Genomic DNA, 16,182 nt, shown 5'->3' with positions numbered 1-16,182 from the left:
ATGCAGCTCCACATCCTCATTTTGAGTTCGAGTCACTGGGGCAGAGCAAGGACTGACTTTAAGGGCTGCAGCTGCCTGGACTTGCTGTGACATTGGTCCTGCACAGAGGACACGTCCCAGAAACAACGTCCCTGTGACAATGTCCCTGTGACAGTGTCCCTGTGACAGTGTCCCCGTGGCAATGTCCCTGTGGTAATGTCCCTGTGGTAATGTCCCCATCACAGTGTCCCCAAGGCAATGTCCCCAAGGCAATGTCCACATGGCAGTGTCCCCAAGGCAACGTCCCCATGGCAATGTCCCCAAGGCAATGTCCCTGTGGCAATGTCCCCATGGCAAGGTCCCCATGGCAATGTCCTCAAGGCAATGTCCCCAAGGCAATGTCCCCGTGACAATGTCCCTGTGGCAGTGTCCCTGTGGCAGTGTCCCCATGGCAATGTCCCCACAGCCCCTCAAGAACCAACCACCAACCCCCCACCACGACATCCAGGCACCCTCTGCCCAGAGAGGAGCAGCACCTTGCTTCCAAGATGAGAGCTTTGGATCCAAACACACCCAAATCCCACCCAAATCCCACCCAAATCCCACCCAAGTCCCAGCTCTTCCCTCTGGGGGTGACTCACCCAGGGAGGGGCTCTGTCCCCGCGGCGCCGGGAGCTGCAGCCGCGCCGCCCGCGCCCGCAGCCGCCGCCCGAAGAGCAGCCCCAGGCTGGCGTCGTCGAAGCAGGCGATGCTGGGCACCATGGTCAGCCAGTTCAGGAAGCTCAGGTTCCCACTGACGATCAGGAGCACCTGGAGGGGAAGCAGAGAGCGCTGGGTGTCCCGGAATGCCGACAGGGAGGCGGTGGGTTCCAGCAGCCCAGCGCAGCCCCGCTGACCGGCCGGGATGGCAGAGCCCTCCTGCAGCCCAGGCTCTGGCACAAGCTGTCCCCTGGGCCACAGCGTCAGCTCTGCTGTGCCTGGGCCTCAGCAGGAGATTGGTGACTTTATTTACAAAGGGACCTGATTTCCACACTGCCTCCATTTCACAGTGACTTCATTTCTAAAGTTACTCGATTTCCAAAGTGCCTTCATTTCCAGTGACTTGATTTCTATAGTGCCTTGATTTCTATAATGACTCGATTTCCAAAGTGACTCAATTTCCAAAGTGGCTCCATTTCCAGTGACTTGATTTCTATAGTGCCTTGATTTTCAGAGTGACTCAATTTCCACAGTGACTCAATTTCCAAAGTGACTCGATTTCCAGTGCCTTGATTTCCACAGTGACTCGATTTCCAAAGTTACTACATTTCCAAACTGATTTGATTTCCACAGTGACTCGATTTCCAGAGAGACTCAAATTCCAAAGTGCCTTGATTTCTACAGTGACTTGATTTCCACAGTGCCTTGATTTCCAAAGTGCCTCGATTTCTAAAGTTACTAGATTTCCAAAATGTCTTGATTTCCAAAGTGACTTTATTTCCACGATGCTCCCATGGGAATCACCTGCTTCCTGCTTATTCCGAGGGATCCATGACAGCAATGCTCCTGAAACCCTTCAGGAGGAAATCTTGGAGCTTCTAATTAAAGAGCAGCATTAAATATAGAAGCGTGCATTTTAACAGGCGTTATTTTGTTTTAATTTTAGCTTTTATTGGCTGTTTAGGGGAATATCTTGCATGTGGTCTCCCAAAATACCACTCCACAGTACGAACATCAAGAACACCAAGGGACAGTTTCAGCCTGAGGACTTTCAGCCAGTGTTCTGTTAAAAAAATCCATGTTTTCTCATTAAAAATGACAACAAATAACCGCTAAGAACGTGTGATTTCATATTTTATATGACTGGCACCATGGTTTCTGACATGGTGATTTGCAAGTTACAAGTTTTAAAGCCCCAGCAGGACTCTTCAGAAAGTCACAGATTGTTAAAAAAAGGAGAACTCTGACCAATCACAGCAAGGACCAGAAATCCTAACTATTACTTAGCTAAAAAAAATAATAATTTATGCTGAGTTGGATAATTATGAGGGGAAAAAAAAAAAAGCGATTTCTATCTGGATTCCAGACACACGTTGGGTCCTGGAAGGGAACATGTTACAGTCGGGGTTTGGGGCTCGCCCTGTGACCTGAAAGTGATTTAGCTGGGTGCATATTAATCAGCCTGGCTTCATTATCACACCTCTCACTGGGGGAACTCTGCTGCTGCTCCGAGGTGATTTTGCCTCGTGCAGTTGCAGTTGTGTCAGGAAAATCCTTCTGCGCTTCGCCCCTCCTGGCTCCAGCTCTGCAGGAGCTCTGGGTGGTCCACGGGAGGCCTTTTTCAGGAGTGATTCACCTCTCTTTACTGCTTGGAAGGCAGGAGCGGGAGCTCTTGTTTCCAGCAGCCCTGAAAAATCAGGGGATTCAAAAATAACACCAGCTCGGCGTTTTCTGGGCCGGGCTGGGACTGCGGAGCCGACACGTTTTTAATTTCAGTGCCTCTGGCTGAGCTCGGAGCTCGCGCCAGCTCCCGCTCACCCGGGGGCTGATGAACCACGGACCCCTCAGATCTGCAGGGACAAACCTCACAGGAATTCCTGTTCAAAGCCAGAAAATGGGATTTGTCAAACCTGCTGAGGGCTGGTGTCCCAGCAAGCGGCTTCGTGGACACAGAGAGTGAGTTTTATGTTGTTTCATCATCATCATCATCATCATCATCATCATCATCATCATCATCATCATCATGATGGAATGGTTTGGGTGGGAAGGGAGCTTAAACTCATCCAGTTCCACCTTCCACTATCCCAGGTGGATCCAAGCCTGGCCTTGGACACTCCCAGGGATCCAGGGGCAGCCACAGCTTCCCTGGGAATCTGTGCCACCCTCAGAGGGAAGAATTCCTGCCCAATATCCCACCTAGCCCTGATCTCTGTTAATGTGAAGCCATTCCCTGTGTCCTGTCCCTCCAGCCCTTGTCCCCAGTCCCTCTCCAGCTCTCCTGGAGCCCCTTCAGGCCCTGGCAGGAGCTCTGAGTGTCCCTGGAGCCTTCTCCTCTCCATGTGAGCCCCCCCAGCTCTCCAGCCTGGCTCCAGAGGGGCTCCAGCCCTGCAGCATCCCTGAGGCCTCCTCTGGGTTTGCTCCAGCAGCTCCACGTCCCCACGCTGGTGGCACTGCCCCAGGGGACAGTCACCAGGGCAGAGCAGAGGGAGGGACGTGTCCGTGGCACCCAGGGTGAGGATGAACCCCGGTGTCCCCCACAGCGCTGACCCCCGGGATTTAGGGATCCAAACCTCGGCAGGCAGCACCAATTTCCGCAAATCCTGCCTTTCCTGTGTGAGACCCCTGGAGCTCCCGTGGGCTGCTCCCTCAGAGCAGGACTGGGCTGGCTCCAGGCGGGATATTTGGTTCAGGATGGATTTCCCAGGGCACAGCCCTGCTGGAAGAGCACGGGGAGCTTCCCTGAGCTGCACAAGGAGGGGGAATTCAAATTCATCCACGCTTCCCACGGCAATCCCAGCCTTTGGCTCACATCAGCTGGGCTTTTCCATGCTCCAACCACCACCAAAGCCCAGCTGGATCCCCAGACCTCCATCCTCATCCATCCTCATCCATCCTCATCCATCCTCATCCATCCTCATCCATCCTCAGCCTTGATTTGTGCTCCCGGAGCGTCTCTCCCTTGCTGGACCATACTGGAGCTCCCAATTACACCAACCAGATGGGATCAACCCCCGCGGTGATGGGGAGAAATTTTTTATTAAAGCCCAGTATTAATCACGGTAATTGGGGAGGAACTTTGAGGTTATAAAACTACAGCATGTCTAATGAGCGAGCTCCTTCTAGGAGGAACTGAGGGTTTTAATCTAATAATGTCACTTTTATGGATTATGACTGGAGTTTTATGGAGTGTGATATGAAATACAGTGGATTCATGGCTCTCGCTGGATTAATTTGGAAAAGTAGTTTTCCTGGTTCTAGGCCCAAACCAATTACTCCTCACATTTCTGTCCCCTGCCCCGTTACCAAACCCCTCTGTCAGAAAATGGGCACCTCCAGCCGTAACTTTTTTACAGGTTGGGCTTCTTTGTTTGGCTGGGGTTTGGTTTCTTGTGTTTTCTTTTTTTTTTTGAAAGCCCAGATTGTTACAAACATCCAGTAGGCAGAGGAAGCTCAAATTCCATGGCACAGGCTGGATATTTGTCCAGGAGGGACAAAAAACAAGCTGGAAACTCTTAAACACAGGTGAGGGCTACCTGGAGCTTGTCCTGGGCATGGGGACAGGGTCACCTCACTGGGGCTTCCTGATTTCGAGCCATTGGCACAGAAAAGCCAAAACTGGGATGTCTGGAAGGGCTATAAATCATTTAAAGGGGAAAAGGAGACCTCAAGAACCATCCAGTCCTTCCTGCTGCCCCAAAGTGGAGTCTAAAAGTCAAAATAGAGTCTCTACCTGCACTGGAGTGTATTTGTTAAGCTATTCCTAGAAAAATACTCCTGGATGTAGTTTTCCCCATAAAAATCTATCATAGGCACAGGCAAAAAAAAATCCAATTACACAGCAGCAACAATAATTTTTAATTTCCCCCCATTATGAATTAAATCTCTTGTTAACTCCTTAATTGGATATTTGCATGAGGATTTCATCTCTGCTGTTCAGTGCAGAGAAAAACAGGTAAATACTCACAATGTCTAGACAGGAGGGGGTTTTGTGAATCCCTGAGAAATTCTGAGAAATTTATTCTGCTGGGGAATAAACCAGCCACGGACACAGAAATGCACAATCCTCACTAAAGCCTGTCCTTGGCCTGGGTCAGGCTTTGACCCATTGCAAACTGCACTGTTGGGTTTTAGCAATCCCAGGTCTAAAGAGGGACCCAAATCTTTTCCATCCTGTCCCACATCCACATTTAGGTTTGATCTGAACGTGCAGCAGTGGAAGTGTCTCCCTCCAAACTGGTTTTTAATTTTTTTAAATTTTTAAATTTTAAAATCCATGGCAAATAATCTGAAAGCATTTACGTGATCATTAAAAATGATGCAATTATGGTTTTTTCTTTGTCAGCACAACTTTAGGTCTTTCCAAAGAACAAAGTTTTGATTCGTTTTTGCCTGTTTTGGTTAAAGCCAGCGGATGGTTTGTGACACCAAAATCAACTTCCTTCCTGGAAAGTGAGGGAGGCACCCATGGACATTCTTTTCATCCCTTTCAAACCACTTTCAAACTGCATCTGGACACCCAGGAAAGAGCTCTAAAAAAGTAATCCCAAATATTTTGGATGGCACTGGCAGGACTGGGCAATTCCTGCCTGTTCAAGCTGCTCTGGGAGCGTTTTGCTCCAGGTTTTTATTTCCCCTCTCTGCTCCACGCTCCGATATTAAGACATCATCAGAAAAATTCCAGCGTGGCAATGAATCATTAACTGTCACAGCTTTCCAGAAGGTGCAAATTTAGGGTTATAAAACTGTCAAAAGCCTAAACAGTTACACGGGGGGGCCGTGCCCTCGGCGGGATGTGCCTCTGGAAGGGGATGCAGACAGATCCTGCCGGAGCTGCGGGATGCAGCGCCTCGGGAACAGCCAGGGCACACCCAGAGGTGTGTGTTTCCCTGGGGAAAAGGGGGCTGGGGGATGCCAAGAGGGCCCTGTGACCCTCCTGGGGTGGGGGTTCTTTGGAATCATGGAATTGTTGAGGTTGGAATCACAGAATTGTTGAGGTTGGAATGATGGAATCCTTGATTCTGGGATCATCGGGTCCAACTGTCCCCTCACCACATCCAAGGCCACCACTGACCCCAAGTGTCCCCAGGCACCACATCCACTCGGTTTGAAATCCCTCCAGGCATGGGGATTCCACCTTTTCCATGCAGGAATTCCTCCCTGATCTCCAGCCACCAAAAACCAAACCAAACCAAACCAAGAAGCAGCCGGACGCTCACTCGAGTGCCGAAATGAGGGCACTGTTTGAGTTCCAAACAGCAGCTGGGATGAGGAATTCCTCCCCAGGCATTCCCAGCACCCTGAACCTTCCCAAAAGGTTCCAGGCGTGCAGGTTTGGAGGATGGAAGCAGCCCTCAGATCCCTGGGGCCTTTCCCTTTTGCAGCAGGACCAGCCCTGGACTGGGTGAAAGCACAAACATCATTTTCATTTGGCATTTGTGCCGCAGAGCCAGGATTATCCTCTGATGCCAACACACAGGGAAAGAAGGGTTCAGGAAAGGCATTTTCCAGCCCTGTCAGAATAATCCTGGTTTGAGGTGTAATTACAGCCTGGAATGGGCTGTCAATAGGCACCAATCAATAACTCAGTTACACAGAACTGCCCTGTAATTAACGCTGGATGATTATTGAGTGATCAATAATAAAGTGGAACAGCATCAAGAGCAGAAAGTGAAAGCCTTTTCCAGAATATCCTCCTCCCTGCTAATTAGGACATTTTTCACCAGGAGATGTGTGGGTTCAAAATTCCCTCTGTGAGAAATGATGTGAATTAAATCCCGCTCTCAAATCCTGGATCAGCCAAAGTCACATGGAACTGTTTATATTCCTTGATTGAAGGAATGCTAAAACACTTCTGGCAAAAATGCTTCCATTCCCTTTCCCCATCCAGGCACTGCAGGCTCCTTTGAAAATCACTTTTTCTGCAATATTTTGAGGTATTTAACAATTTCCAAAGTCAGAGCAAACCCAATATTTTGGGAAGAAGAGAAGGAGAACACATCAGAAAAAAAATAGCAAACATCTTCTGTAGTCCAGAGCTCGGTAAAATTTGAATGAAATTGGTATTAAAGACAGAGTATGGGGAAAAAACAATGTTCTTGGGAATAAATATTGATGGGAATGCTGAGTGTGGCCAACCTCAGACAGCCCTGGCACAGGGAAACGGGATCCGTGTCACAACCCCCTTCCAAAACAATTCAAACCCAAGGTTTTGGTTTCACCAGTCGTGGACACGTCTGCAACAGCTGGATTGGGACTCTGCTCCCTAAATTCAAGCCCAACACGGATTCAAACCCATCTCTGAAAGGAAAGGACGTGAGCACATCCACAGGCATGGGGAAAACGCCAGGAAGGAGCCCAGGATGTCACATCTGATCATCCTGACAGCGGGCTGGGAACGCTGGTGGCTCCCCTCACTGGGATCCTGCCACAGCCCCGCTCCTCGCCTCGTTAAATCCATAATTTTGGGGAACTTTAAGCTCTCAGCAACATCTGCAGTGAAATATTTAACTTGGGTTGGCTACTCGGTGTCACTGGAAGCCAAGGCCGGGTGCGTTTCCAGCTCTGGGATGACCTGGATTTTTCCAGCAAGCCAAGAGCACGTTCTGGGGGAACACACAGAGCCCCGAGCCCGTGGGCTCCTGAGAGCCCGCGAGAAATGGGAAACAGTTGTGGCTGAAAACAGCCCAGGAAAACCCAGCCCGGTGCCGTGTCAGGGCTGGGCAGCATTTGATTTTAATAAAGCCAGGCTGAAAAAGCCTGGAGGATAAAAAAAAAGTGAAGGATTGGATGTAAAAATTTTATGGAAATGCTAAAGAAAAAAAATAGAGGAAAAATGTGAAGGAAGGGCAGAGCAGCCACCGTGCCTTGGCATCTCCACCGGTGAAAGGTCTCTGCAGCAAGGCTCCGGCTCTGTCCCAAATCCTTCCCTCAGCTCCACTGGGAAACGCCTTCAAACTGGGATAAACATGGAATCAAGGCATGTCCTGAGCTGGGAGAGACCCACAGGGGTCACTGAGGTTCTTGAGGATCTGCCAGAGGTTTTCCAGGCTGCTCCATCCCTGGAGTGCCCAAGGCCAGGCTGGACAGGGCTGGGAGCAGCCTGGGACAGGGACAATGTCCCTGCCATGGCAGGGATTGGCAATGGTCACTGAGGTCCCTTCCAGCCCAAACCATTCCAGGATTCTGGAATATAAATTCTAAGCCCAACTCCTGGTTGTAATCACCCAGCTCACTGACATATTTACATTACAAAATGCCCACCCACTGGACATCCAGTTGATTTTTTCTGAGGTCAAAAGAAGAAAAAGCAGGAAAAACAGGCGTTTTCCCATTTTCCTTCCATCCCAGATGGCAGCTTAGCAATCCCTGAGCTGTCAGAGGTGGGGACTAAATAAACAGCAAATGAAATGTACCCTGGGCAAAACCAGAGATGCTTAAGAAAACACAAAATGTGTTAAAAATCACATTTTTATGCTGCCATCTGCAGCAGTTTCTTTTCAGCCTTACTCATAATTTCAATTACAATGGGAGCGAGGTGTAAATTATGAAATGATTTTTTAAAAAAGGTTTTTCAGCTTTTTCCTTCCCTGAGCAGTTGGTTCTGTGTGGGACAAAATGATGCTGGGATGGAGGCAGGGAAGATCGGGAGAGATGGGGATGCTCTGCTCCAGCCCTGCTTGGAGGGGGGGGCTTTTATTTTATTTATATGGATTTATTTACTTGTAGGAATCTGAAAGAAACCTCCAATTCAGGGATTGATGGAGTCTGTCCAGCACTAGGTAGGAACAGGAGCCAAAACGAGCCCAAATTCTGCTTTTAGCTTTGCAGAGGAAGACACAGTGATCCAAAGGATGGGATTTAATAAATCAGAGACATTCACCTCTGAGCCTGCTGCCTGCACAAACGGCAAATTGGGATTTCAGGGCTGCCTGAGGAGCCTGGCTCCTCCTGGGAGCTTTGCAGACCCCAGCCACAGAGAGATGAGTGCAGTGGGTATTTCCTGGTGGCCTCCTCCTGCCTTTCCCAGGCCGGATTTGGCCCGTGGCAGACGGGATCACACGCGCTGTGGATCCCCGAGGATGCTGGGGAGGAAGCAGAAAATGCCACCCACTTGCAAGGTCACAGCTGCAAGATCCCTGCTCACGCTGCTGCGCTGATGGCTTACATATGAGAGGAACCTCGGCAGAGGAATGGAAATATTCCAGGATATTCCAGGCAGAGCTGTCACCGGAGGGGGAACGCTGCCCTGACCAACGCCCGGGGCAGCTGGGCTGTGATCAGGGCAGGATGGAAATGCTGCCCAGGGTCTGAGCAGCTCCAAGGAATCTGCAGCAGGGGATGAAGAGCAGCTGCCTGTCCGTGAGGAAGTTCCTGCTCTCCACAGTGACTCACCCCACAAAGCCCAGGGGCTTCCACATCAGCTTTCAAGGGTTACTCATCATTCACCCACAAAGTGGGTTTGTCAAGAGGGGAAGAGCAAAAATCCACCACTGCCTCATCCTGAGATCCCAACAGCGGCGTGGATAAGGAGCTGCTCCGAGCCAGGGGCCAGAGGGACACTGGGACACAGACTGGGAGTGACACCAGGGCAGCAGGACGTGCCAGGCACCGCCTGGTGCTGCTGGAGCAGCACTGCAAAGGGATGGATAAGAAGGAAAAGGGATCTGAATGCTCCCAGGCTGCTGAGCCGGGAAAAGATGCAGGGGGGTGGGAAAGGATGCAAAGAATTGGGGGAAAAAAAAATCCAGGGAGATGAGAAAAGATGCAGAGAACTGGGGGAAAACATGCAGGGAGTTTGGAAAAATACAGGGAGGTGGGGAAGGGTGCAGGGAGCTGGGGAAGGATGCAGGGAGGTGGGGAAGGGTGCAGGGAGCTGGGGAAGGATGCAGGGAGCTGGGGAAGGATGCAGGGAGCTGGGGAAGGATGCAGGGAGCTGGGGAAGGGTGCAGGGAGCTGGGGAAGGATGCAGGGAGCTGGGGAAGGATGCAGGGAGCTGGGGAAGGGTGCAGGGAGCTGGGGAAGGATGCAGGGAGCTGGGGAAGGACGCAGGGAGCTGGGGAAGGATGCAGGGAGCTGGGGAAGGGTGCAGGGAGCTGGGGAAGGGTGCAGAGAGCTGGGGAAGGATGCAGGGAGCTGGGGAAGGGTGCAGGGAGCTGGGAAAGGGTGCAGGGAGCTGGGGAAGGATGCAGGGAGCTGGGGAAGGGTGCAGGGAGCTGGGGAAGGGTGCAGGGAGCTGGGGAAGGGTGCAGGGAGGTGGGGAAGGGTGCAGGGAGGTGGGGAAGGGTGCAGGGAGCTGGGGAAGGGTGCAGGGAGCTGGGGAAGGGTGCAGGGAGCTGGGGAAGGGTGCAGGAATCTTGGCTGTTGCAGTTTTCCTGCACTGTCCTCACGGTGCTCAGAGGTTTGGCAGTGTGTGCACAGCAGCGCCAGGACATGGATCAGGGGCAGGACAGAGGCACCTGCAGAGGTGAGGGTGGGTCTGCCCAGGTGTCCTGGGTGCTCCAAGGGGAATCTGCCCAGCAGCCCTGGAAGGTCCTGTTGGGTGAGCATCTCCATCCTGGACCTTCAGGCCATGGACTTGTTACGGAGAGCTCCTGTGTGGCTCTGGAGCTGAATTTCTCCTGACAGCGAGAAGGAACCCGAAGGTTTCTGCCAACCAAAGTGTTCAGGAGCCAGTGCCAAAGGCAGAGCCGGGGCCAGGGCGGGCTGGGAGCAGCAATCCTGAGTTCCCGTGCCACAGGCACTCAGCTCCCGCCCGGGCCGGGAGCGCCGGCGGCCCAGACAGCACGGAGGGAAGGGAAACGAAGCAGCAAATTACAGCTCTGCCCAGGATTTTCCAGCCGGGATCCCAGGGAGGCTTTCCCAGCCCTCCCAGCTGCGGTCACAGCTGCTCCTTGCTGGCGTCTTGTGGTGGCAGCGCCGCTGTCACCGTGCTGGGGCCACACCGGCCACTGTCACTGATGCCTTGAGTTTCATTTTTCCTGTATTTCAGCCCCTGTGCTGCCCCGGGTGCAGCTCTGAGCTCACAGTCAGGCTCACTCAGCTCTGCACACAGCAGGGACACAAAACAAATCCTTCTCCTGCTGCACACCAAGGACAACTTTCAGCCCCAAAGCACAAACAAGGGTGGCTGGAGGGAGGAACAAGAAGGATGGGACCTCACAGCCTGGAGCTGGAATTGGATAATTAAAGTCCAATGTGCAAATGCACCAAAACTTAAAAAAATTGAAGATCTTATGACGGATCAGCCAATTTTGTGGCCATTTTTGGTCCACCTTGGGTGCAGCCCTGGCCAGGCTCTTGTCCTGCCCAAGGTGTACCCTAAAGGCCTTTCAATAAATCCCTGCTTTATTCTCCAGCTCTGCCCAGTCTCTGTTCCAGCTCAGCCCTCCCAAGGCATCACCACCAGGGAACACTGGTGGTGACAGCCCAAGAGACAGAGGGGACTGGCACGGATCCAGTGAAAGCCCAAAGGTGTCTCCTGGTCCTGAAGGCCCTCAGGGCTCCTGGTTTTGTCCTTGTCCTGGACAAGGAATGTCCTGGGAGCACTGCTGAAGGAATTGTGGCACCTGGCACTTCTCTGGTGCAGGATCATCCCGGGCTGTGCCAGCTCAGGGTAGCAGGAGAGGGACAAGAGCAGCAGTGTGACACAGCACCCATGGAGATGGGAGCAGAGCCACCCAAGCCCACCCAGCCACTCATCCACAGCCCCCTCAGCTTTGGGACATCATTAACCCCTGGTCTGAGACACGTCACTGCCACTCCTGACCCGAGCCAGTCACAGAAATTCCTCCAAACGCCATCACTTTCCCCAACTTGCCCACATTTTCAATAAAAGCACAGGTTATTTTGGCTGTCACACGCTGGAGGTTTGCACTCAGAAACTTCTGCAAAGGAGGGAAAGCACCAGGAGAAGCAGCAGAACCACAGGAACACCCCTGGGACAACTTCCAGCAGGGACATCTCCTCCAGAGCGTGGCCAAGGGCAGCCCAGGGAGCCACCACAAGGGCTCCTGTCACAGCAGTGGCTGCGTGTGGAGTATTTCATTTGGCACCCTTTGGAGCTCTCATAATCTTTTCCTTTATGATTAATATCAAACAAGTCATATTCCTTATGGAATTTCCTAACCCTGTCTGTTTATATTTTTCTCTACATCAGAGTTAATATTTTAAGATCGCCTCTATTTTTTTTTTCCTCTTTTATTTCATGTTCATCTGTTTTTCCTCATTTTATAAATCAGGTTTCTTGTTTAGTAGCCATGACAACATCTGCCTGCAGCGGTTACACCACAGCCTGGGGCTTTTTATTTTCTTTTCTCCCCCCGAGCTGCCTAAGAAAAAAAGAAAAGCCAAACCTTTAAATAAATAAAAGCATAAAATGAAAGGGGCGAGTTGGGAACCGCCCCCTCCTCCTTTCCCTCCAATGACCCACTTCAACAAGGCTTCCCAGCATGGTGGGTGAGGACTCATTTGGCTTTAATCCTGCAAAGTCTTATCCACTTAGTTCACTTCAGTGGGAATACTCGGAGCACATCAAGTCAAGCACATATGAAAGTCTTTAAAACCCTGAGGTCTGGGCCCGAGAGGCACCGAAGAGAAAAACTGGAGCTGCATTTTCCTTCTGAGCTCTGAGCTCTGCACAGCGGCACGAGGGATGGGATGGGATGGGATGGGATGGGATGGGATGGGATGGGATGGGATGGGATGGGATGGGATGGGATGGGGTGGGATGGGGTGGGATGGGATGGGATGGGGTGGGATGGGGTGGGATGGGGTGGGATGGGGTGGGATGGGGTGGGATGGGATGGGATGGGGTGAGATGGGTGGGATGGGGTGGGATGGGTGGGATGGGGATGTGCTGCTCCCAGGGGGAGGATGGGGTCACTTCCAGGAGATGCTGGAGTCCAACCTCATCTTCTTGACGTGGACCACCATGAATGTGGCCACCACAGCCACCCCCTGGCTGTGGCACCTCCCTGGCTCTGGATTCCCAAAAAACGCCGGTGGCTGGAGGCAGCAGGGCCACCTTCACACCCCTGTTCCAATTAAACCCTGTCAGGACAGCCTGGAGATCAGGCAAAGGAATTCCAAACCAAAGCAGCATCACCTTGCCAAACGCATTCCTAAAATCCAGGGAATATTAAGGAATGCATTTTTTTGCCCCTAAATTTGGTCTTTCAGGATGCTGGGAACCAGCAGCTTAGAGGGAATTTAAGCTTTAGGAAAAACATTTAGGAAAAATGTTTTATTTCAGACTTCCCCCACAAGCACAGCAAATGGCCATGGGGTTATGGACCCGTGCTTGCCCACGGAGAGACACCACTGAAATTCCAGGGGTATTTTACCTGGAAAACCAGGAGAGAGCAACCCTGAACGCAGAGGAGGCAAGGAGGAAGGGAAAGGGCTGGGAAGTGAACAAAGGCAGATGAACCTTCACTGCAGCAGCAGCTCCGGGAGCCCCGGGACGCCGTGTGCAGATGTTCCGAGGTCGCTGTAACCCGACGCCGAGAAGGAAGAGGATGTATTCCTCCAAATTCCCCGTGGTGCCTTAATTCACTGCAGCCCTGCCCGGGCCGCATGTGGTGGCCACAGGTGGGGTTTCACACTGGCCATAAATGTGGAGTTGGGGGCAAAAGACTCCAACCCTTCAGCTCTGGCTGCCAGGACGGTTGAGGAACAGAGTTCCATGGAAACATCTCCCTTTCCCTGGCTTCAGGGGCCGGAGGGAAACGCTCCAGCAGGGGTTCTGCAGCACTCAGGGCCCTCTCACTGATGAGAGGACCTGAGACTGCCCAGCCAGGACTTTGCAGCTGATCCCTTCCTGCCTGGCTGCAAAGGGGAATTTGGAATGAACACAAGATTGTGAAGCTCCAGTTCCTATCTGTGGTCCCATTTTTTTCCCAGATAACCCCAGGAAAATGATCTCTCTTTGTCTTTAGGACCCCGCTGTCCCTGCGGTGTCCCCTGGAATCTCAGGGATGATGTGGATGCACTGGGTTCCAGGGTGCCCCCTGACCCTTTCCCCTTGGCTCTGCTCCCTCTGAGGTTTCTGGCTGCAGGGATGATCCCTGTTGGATGAGCAGAACTGGCACATTTGCCCTCATTGCTCCAGAGGGATTTGTGTGGGGATTACAACTGCTTTTCAAGGGCCTGCTATGGGATAAATGACATTAATGATGCCATAAAACCAATCCCTGTCTCTTTCCCACTCCCCACTCCTGCCATTGCCAACCCCACCCAAACAGCCAATGCAATCTGATTTGTTTTTCAAGAGGAAATTCTGAAATTTCTGTTGACTGAGGCATCCTGATTTTTCTATTGCTCCTGGATTTTGGCATCCCAGAGGAGCTGGCAGCTCCCCTAAGGGTGACCATGATGGTTCAGTGGGAGGTGTCCCTGCCCAAGATGAGATTTAAGGTCCCTTCCAACCCAAACCATTTCCAGGATTTTAACAAAAACCTGTCCCTTTCTGCTTGTTTGCTCACAAAGTGCAGGGAATCCATCCATGAGCCACCCCAGCCATCACTGCCACGCCACGCTGGCCAAAATTTGGGACAAAACATTCCCAAGCTGCTCTTTCTGTGCGTTTCCTCCCAGACTTCCTCAGCCTTTCCAAAACTGGCACGATCTGGGATTTCTCCCTGCTTCCAAGTTTTCCTAATCGGAGCAGGGTGTAAAATTCAAGTTCCACTTCTCTCCCTGAGCAGCTCCACGTGTGGACACCAAGCCCAGACCAAGCCCACGTGGTTCCTGCAGAGCTTAACCCGACCCCAGAGGGAGTTTCACGTGTGGAAAAAGTGACTCAGGAACGTGGACGAGCCAGCACCGTGCTCCTGGCAGCGACGGAATTCAAATCCAAGAGGAAAGCAGGAGAGGTGAGACCTCGTGCTGCAAACACCTGCCTGGGACGAGGCTTCTGGGGGCTCAGCTCAGGGTTTAGAGCAGCAACAAAACCCCAGGGCCAGCATAAATCATGGGATCTTTTCTACGGATCCGTCAAAACCATGGAATGGTTTGGGTTGGAAGGAAGCTCAAAGCTCATTCCCAACCCCTCACCACGGGCAGGGACACCTTCCACTGTCCCAGGCTGCTCCAGCAACCCGGCCTGGGACACTGCCAGGGATGGGAGGCCTGGTGGGAATGGTGTTACCAACAAAAGGGAAAGTGAGGCTGGGGTCTGCAAACCCTGCTCCAGGGCAGGGCCCCCACTGAGCACAGCACGGCCGGGGGAAGGAGCTGTCCCAGCACAGCAGCAGACACAGCCCGGCTGCTCCCGAGGACGCCGTGCCCAGCCCTGAGGCACAGCCCAGAACCCCGGGGTTTGCAGCGGGATGAACCCCGGGGTTTGCAGCAGGATTGAACCCCGGGGTTTGCAGCGGGATGAACCCCGGGGTTTGCAGCAGGATGAACCCCGGGGTTTGCAGCAGGATGAACCCCGGGGTTTGCAGCGGGATGAACCCCGGGGTTTGCAGCGGGATGAACCCCGGGGTTTGCAGCAGGATGAACCCCGGGGTTTGCAGCAGGATGAACCCCGGGGTTGGCAGCAGGATGAACCCCGGGGTTTGCAGCAGGATGAACCCCGGGGTTGGCAGCAGGATGAGAGCAGAGGGGGACAGGGGCTTCCTGCCACTGCTGCCTGCTGCAGCACGGCACAGACACCGGCCCTGCTGGGGCCTGGAAACGGGAGGTGCAGCTGTGTAAACTGCGTGTGGGCTGCAGCATTGCAGCATTGCAGCTGCAGCCTCATCCCAGAGCTGCAGCCTCATCCCAGCACTGCAGCTGCAGCCTCATCCCAGCACTGCAGCCTCATCCCAGAGCTGCAGCCTCATCCCAGGGCTGCAGCCTCATCCCAGCACTGCAGCCTCATCCCAGTGCTGCAGCCTCATCCCAGCACTGCAGCCTCATCCCAGCACTGCAGCCTCATCCCAGCACTGCAGCCTCATCCCAGAGCTGCAGCCTCATCCCTGCACTGCAGCCTCATCCCAGCACTGCAGCCTCATCTCAGAGCTGCAGCCTCATCCCAGGGCTGCAGCCTCATCCCAGAGCTGCAGCCTCATCCCAGGGCTGCAGCCTCATCCCAGCACTGCAGCTGCAGCCTCATCCCAGCACTGCAGCCTCATCCCAGAGCTGCAGCCTCATCTCAGAGCTGCAGCCTCATCCCAGAGCTGCAGCCTCATCCCAGAGCTGCAGCCTCATCCCAGAGCTGCAGCCTCATCCCAGCACTTCCAAAGCAAAACAAAACCTCTCCGGAGGCGGCGGCGCTTCACAGGAACGTTAAACTCAGAACAAGAGGAGGAGTTATTCTCATCAAAGCAGGAAAAGGGAAAAACCATCTTCACCTCATCCCTGGGCAGCCCAGACCCATCCCTCTGAAATGATGTGGGATTTGTTTGAATGGCTTTAATTAGAGCTGTCCAATCACTGGGTGAGGGGGGCTGGGGATGGCCTTACACACAAGAGCACATACTCATTTAACTTGGCGGGACAGAACTGATTGCAATATGCAAA

General features: G+C 52.7%; 1 protein-coding gene across 3 annotated transcripts in view; it reads right to left on the bottom strand.

Moving 5' to 3' along the window:
• LMF1 (lipase maturation factor 1) overlaps positions 1 to 16,182 on the bottom strand; it is a 147,735-nt gene that overhangs the window by 31,872 nt on the left and 99,681 nt on the right. For all 3 annotated transcript variants that reach the window (XM_063414229.1, XM_063414232.1, XM_063414230.1), the window contains exon 7: positions 621 to 789. In XM_063414229.1, the coding sequence (XP_063270299.1) occupies positions 621 to 789 (169 nt within the window). The remainder of the gene's footprint in view (positions 1 to 620; positions 790 to 16,182) is intronic.

The sequence above is a fragment of the Prinia subflava genome, chromosome 17 (assembly GCF_021018805.1).
Source record: "Prinia subflava isolate CZ2003 ecotype Zambia chromosome 17, Cam_Psub_1.2, whole genome shotgun sequence".
In the NCBI taxonomy this organism is placed as follows: Eukaryota; Metazoa; Chordata; class Aves; order Passeriformes; family Cisticolidae; genus Prinia; species Prinia subflava.
The sequence above is the reverse complement of the archived record's forward strand: the minus strand, read 5'-3'. Positions and strand labels throughout refer to the sequence as shown.